The 5,000-nt window shown below is 42.0% G+C and overlaps 1 protein-coding gene across 2 annotated transcripts in view; it reads right to left on the bottom strand.

The window, feature by feature from the left end:
• Positions 1-2,537: 2,537 nt before the first annotated feature.
• The window catches only part of LOC138003511 (uncharacterized), an 18,071-nt gene continuing 15,608 nt past the window's right edge, over positions 2,538-5,000 (bottom strand). For both annotated transcript variants that reach the window (XM_068849612.1, XM_068849613.1), the window contains exon 8: positions 2,538-4,754. In XM_068849612.1, coding sequence (XP_068705713.1) covers positions 4,411-4,754 — 344 coding nt within the window. In that variant the 3' untranslated portion in view covers positions 2,538-4,410. The remainder of the gene's footprint in view (positions 4,755-5,000) is intronic.

The following is a 5,000-nucleotide window of genomic DNA, read 5'->3' as shown; positions in this document are numbered from 1 at the left end:
ACCACGTGTTGGTAATTGTGAACTCCATTTCTGTGCAAAGTTCAAGAAGAAGGCGACCGTTTGAATTGCAACTTCCAACTCCATAAACTATAAAGGAAAAACACTTTTCTTGGAGGCAGACGTTGCATAGCAGTATCATGGGAATTATCCCATTTATTTTGACCATAAATTAACTAAGTCAATTTTCAGTGACGTTTTCAATCTTAAACTGCTGCTGGATCATCGCATCGATCGAGTTATTAAAAGAAAAATGAGCCACACGAATTTATTACAGAGTTCATCTAAGATGCCAGGGGAGAACTTGAAAACGTCAGCCCGACGTTTTCAAGTTGGCATTCAATTTAATCTTGGCTACGCGTAAAAAAAAACTTTTAGAGTGGTTTCTGTGAGCTAAAATAGCCGTTTTGAAGAAAAATTGGCCATTGATTTTCGTTTGCCATCGGTAAACAGGTCTCCTTTGCATTCCAGATATTTACTAACAATCCATGATACACCCCTTTAAGAGTTACTTAATATAACAAATGTCTGCACGATTGTGTAGCATCGCCTTCATTTCAAAATTAAACAACACTTTCTGAAGTTGCCCATTGAGTGTGGTCTGATGGGAATTATACAGAACTATCTATTATCACTGAAATCTTAGATTTTCCTTTCAATAGTTTATTGCTCATGTAGAGTTGAACATACATGTTAAATCATAGCCAACGAAGCGGGCGTATTTTGGTAAGAATCGAGACTGGGGAAATATCGGACAACGTCTTGGATAACGAGAGTAACAGAGGACTGGGGCAAGTAAAAATATATACCCAAGGAGAGGAGGGTAGTATGAACTCGTTCCAATCCTTTCCCGGCTGTGCTTTCAAAGTGGCGGCCCATTACGAACTATCTATCTACTTTGAGACTGCTTTTTTGACGCACGTTTGCTGTGATAAAGGGCCTTAACGTTTATGGCCTTTCACTACAGGAAACCCAAGTGTAACCTCAAGCAATATATTGGTATCGTATGAAGCCTGGGTACCGTGTCCACCACTTCCACCTGACAAAGACCGGAACCCAGTTTTGCCTGTTGTTGCTGTGTTTGCATCACATTCTGAATGCCTTAAAGTCACAGCTTCTACGCCCCCTCCCCCTCCAGCTACTATCAAAGATGTGCTCGTTCCTCTGACTACAAACGTACCTCCACAACCCCCTGACGTCGAACTGTGGTATAATCTATACACACATTGGTTGCGGTCGCATTAGGGAGTGAACACTGGTGTAACATCAAGTTCTATTGTTCAGTGTTCCCCTTGGGATTCAAAACACCAGCAAGGCTGCGGTTACATTCGAGAGTTGACACTAAAGTGGTGTCAACACTAGTGTTACACTGTGTTTGTCTCAAGTGCGACCGCAACCATTAGTTAAACTCTAAACAAAGATTTCTCCATAAAAGGCCGGGTCTAAAACACGGGTCACATTTCACAGGTCAGAACTGGAAGTCCTTGGTCTACTGGTGCACAAATGTTCCAAGCGTTTCCACCAAACCTGAAACAACATTTGTTTGGAGTGATTAGGGCTACTAGACACTTTTGGTGTTGTTTATTTATCTGTAGCACGGTGACCTGTGCACTGACTTGTGACCTATGTTTTAGACCCGCAGCCTATAAAGAGGGTCTGGGATTTCTGCTTCGCCATGTCCCAGTAATTCAGAGTAAATGTATTTATCATACTTGAAATTACTCATCAATGCTGGGTTAAAACTGAACCGAATAGTTTATCCTGTAGATCCCTTATCTGCCCTCAGACAACCTCATTCTTTTAATCAGTAACAGCTAGTAAGGCTTTAGGGAGCTTAAGCAATAGGGAGCTTTAGCAACGACAACGGCGACGGCAACGAGAACGTTACAAATTTGCATATTCAGTACGCAAAAGCAGTAGCTTTGCACGCCCTGCACATGCGTTTTTCGTTTTTGTTAATTTCTTTGCCGTCGTCAGCAAAACTACAACGTGAAATAACCAAGTTTGAGGTGTTATGGAGAACGTCAGCTCTTGGACATAAATTTTCATTTTTCTCTCCTAAATTAACCGCCGCTCGTAACGGTTTCATTTCTGTAGGACTCCCACACCTTTGTCATATTAAAAAGTTCGGAATAGTCGCGAAGTGATCGCAATAACGGGAATTTATGTTTTTACATGACGTTCTCTTTTGTCGTTGCCGTCGTCATTGCTAAAGCTCCCTAATAGGGAACTTAAGCAACGACGACGGCGACGGCACCGAGAACGTCATCTCAAAATATAAATTCGCGTCATTGTAATCACTTTGTACACATGTTAACCCTTCTTATATGACAAGGGTGTGGTAGTTCCTCAAAAATGACATTGGTCGGAACGGCGCCTAATTTAGGGGAGAAAATGAAACTTTAGCGTCAAGTGCAGGCGTTCTCCTTAAAACCTAAAATTTGACTATTTCACGTTGTTGTTTTGCTGACGGCGGCAAAGAAATGGACAAAAGTGAAAAACGCACGTGCAGGGCGTGCAAAGCTATTGTTTTTGCCCACTAAATATGCACATTTGTGACGTTCTCGTTGCCGTCGCCGTTGTCGTTGCTTAAGTTCGCTAATGACAACGGCGACGGGTGACGAGACGAGGTGACGGTGACGAGAACGTCACAAATTTGCATATTTAGTGGGCAAAAACAATAGCTCTGCACGCCCTGCACGTGCATTTTTCACTTTTGTCCATTTCTTTGCCGTCGTCAGCAAAACTACAACGTGAAATAGCCAAATTGGAGGTTTTATGGACAACGTCATTACTTGAGGATAAATTTTCATTTTCTGCCCTAAATTGAGCGCCGTTCCTACCAGCGTCATTTTCGAGGAACTACCACACCCCCGTCATATTAAAAAAGTTGAAATAGTAACGAAGCGATTACAATAACGCGAATTTATATTTTGAGATGATGTTCTCGTTGCCGTCGCCGTTGTCGTTGCTTAAGCTCCCTATTCTCACGTTGGTTGCGACGTTAAAACCTGAGATTTGGTGATTTCAGGTCGTTATGCAAAATACCGCAAAAATATGAGATCACTTAAACTGTGTGCTGCACGTGCAGAACGAGTATTTTTTCTCTTTAAACCAATTATAGTATTGTTTTGTGCCGTTGTCGTTTCCGAAGCCTTCGCCGTGGCTAATTTCCCTTTCGTAAACAAGCGATGCCACTTTTGACGGTCGATGCCATTTCTTAGTAACCAAGCCTTTTTATTCGGTTAGCTTTCAATAAATTGTTGGGGTTAGCTTGATTTAAAAAATACTTTAGAATTCCCAAGATGAAGGCGTTGTTTCGGTAGTGTCCAAACGGCATCGCTCGTTTACAAAGGGAAAATTGCTTCGGCGTGTCTTAAAGTGCTACTACGACCAAAAAATCAATTTTTATTTTTCTTTGGATTTCAAACTATCTTGACTAAATAGTAAGTGACCCTAATTTTAGGCTTGATTTAAAAAAAGATGCGTGTTTATTTTAACTGCAATTTTCCTATTTAATGGTCCGCCATTATATCACTAACTTTAAAATCTTGAGAGAATGACGTCAAAGACTCAATAGTTTAAGAACGCAATGTGTGTATACGCGGCTGAATTAATATGCAACACGGGAGTTTCGGGCTTTCAGGCTTTTAAACTCGTGTTTTGCACATATAATAAGCTGCGTTTACAGGCTGAAATCTTAAGCTGGTGACGTCACTTTTCCCTAGATCCAACCCTCTGGGGTGGTCCAATCGGTCAGGTTGGAACGTGAGTAATGGGCGACCGTGAAATCCAAACCTTACACTCAAAGTAAACCGCCTAGGAATAAAAATCAAAGCTCGAAGTTTTGCCAGTCAAGTGTTAAGCAATCACACTTTCAAAATCTGAAGGAAAAAAGGAAGTGATTTTTTAATCATAGTAGCATTTTAAACTCCGGAGTTTCCACCAGCAACGCAAGCATAAGTACAAAGCAACATACACACACTTAGTAGCGTCTTGATCAGCACCTCTTGTTAATAGTATATCCCTTTCACTCCCAAGACTTGAATGTCAGTCCTCCTTACTGACTGCCATACATTCCTTTTTATGCCAGTTATGGCAATTTGAAGATTATCTAGACAAAAAACCCCAGGTCATTCATTTCTTTATTCTCGCCACCAGTCTGCTTAACAATGTATTTAGCTTGTGAGAAGAAAGTTTTTTTTCAATCACCCTTGGGAGTTAAAAGGGTCAGATAAAGGGCACTGATCAGCGACAAGTTAGTGCGCATGCGTACGTTGCTCACGCATGCATCGTCGTCGTTCAAAACTAACCTTAAAACAGTTGTCTTTTAGTCAAAGAAACAAAATCAAAACCGACAGCAGAAATACGAAGATTTTGAATTAGTGTAGGCGATGGTTGAGCTCGTTGTTTTTAGGTAAATGTGATTATCACCCGACCGTGCCCACCCGCATTGAAACAACACTCATTCGCTTGATTTTTGCCAGCATTGTAAGATCCTCCCCCTCCCCCACAGGAGTTGTGTTTGTTGTCCCCGCTACCTCCCCCAGAGTAACCTCCACCACCTCCCGCCCCACCTCCGCCACCTCCATGAGCCCCACCACCCCCTCCAAATCCTCCAAAAGCATTGTTTGCGTATCCTCTTCCACCGTTTCCTCCCTGGCGAAATCCTTTGCCTCCTTCTCCGCCAGTTCCCTTTGTACCACCAAAGTTAGTTGAACTTCTTCCGCTGGAATAAAATCCCCCGCCGCCACCACCTGCAAAAACCATCAGAAGTATTCGACACGTTTTGAGCGGACTTTGTCTCCCCAAAATACCATACTCAAAAATAAGGTGTTTTTTCAAACAATCAAGGTGTCCTGCCTTAAGGACGTTCGCGCAAAAATCTTCCCACATTGAAATTTCTCGCCTGAAATTAGGTCATAATTTGTTTATTCCAAAAATGAAAAAAAAAAACAAAGGGGGAGGGGGGGGGGGGGGTCACCTACTTTGTTTCGGAGAAA

Source organism: Montipora foliosa, chromosome 5 (genome assembly GCF_036669935.1).
Source record: "Montipora foliosa isolate CH-2021 chromosome 5, ASM3666993v2, whole genome shotgun sequence".
Taxonomy (NCBI): domain Eukaryota; kingdom Metazoa; phylum Cnidaria; class Anthozoa; order Scleractinia; family Acroporidae; genus Montipora; species Montipora foliosa.
This window is presented reverse-complemented; position numbering and strand designations above follow the sequence as displayed.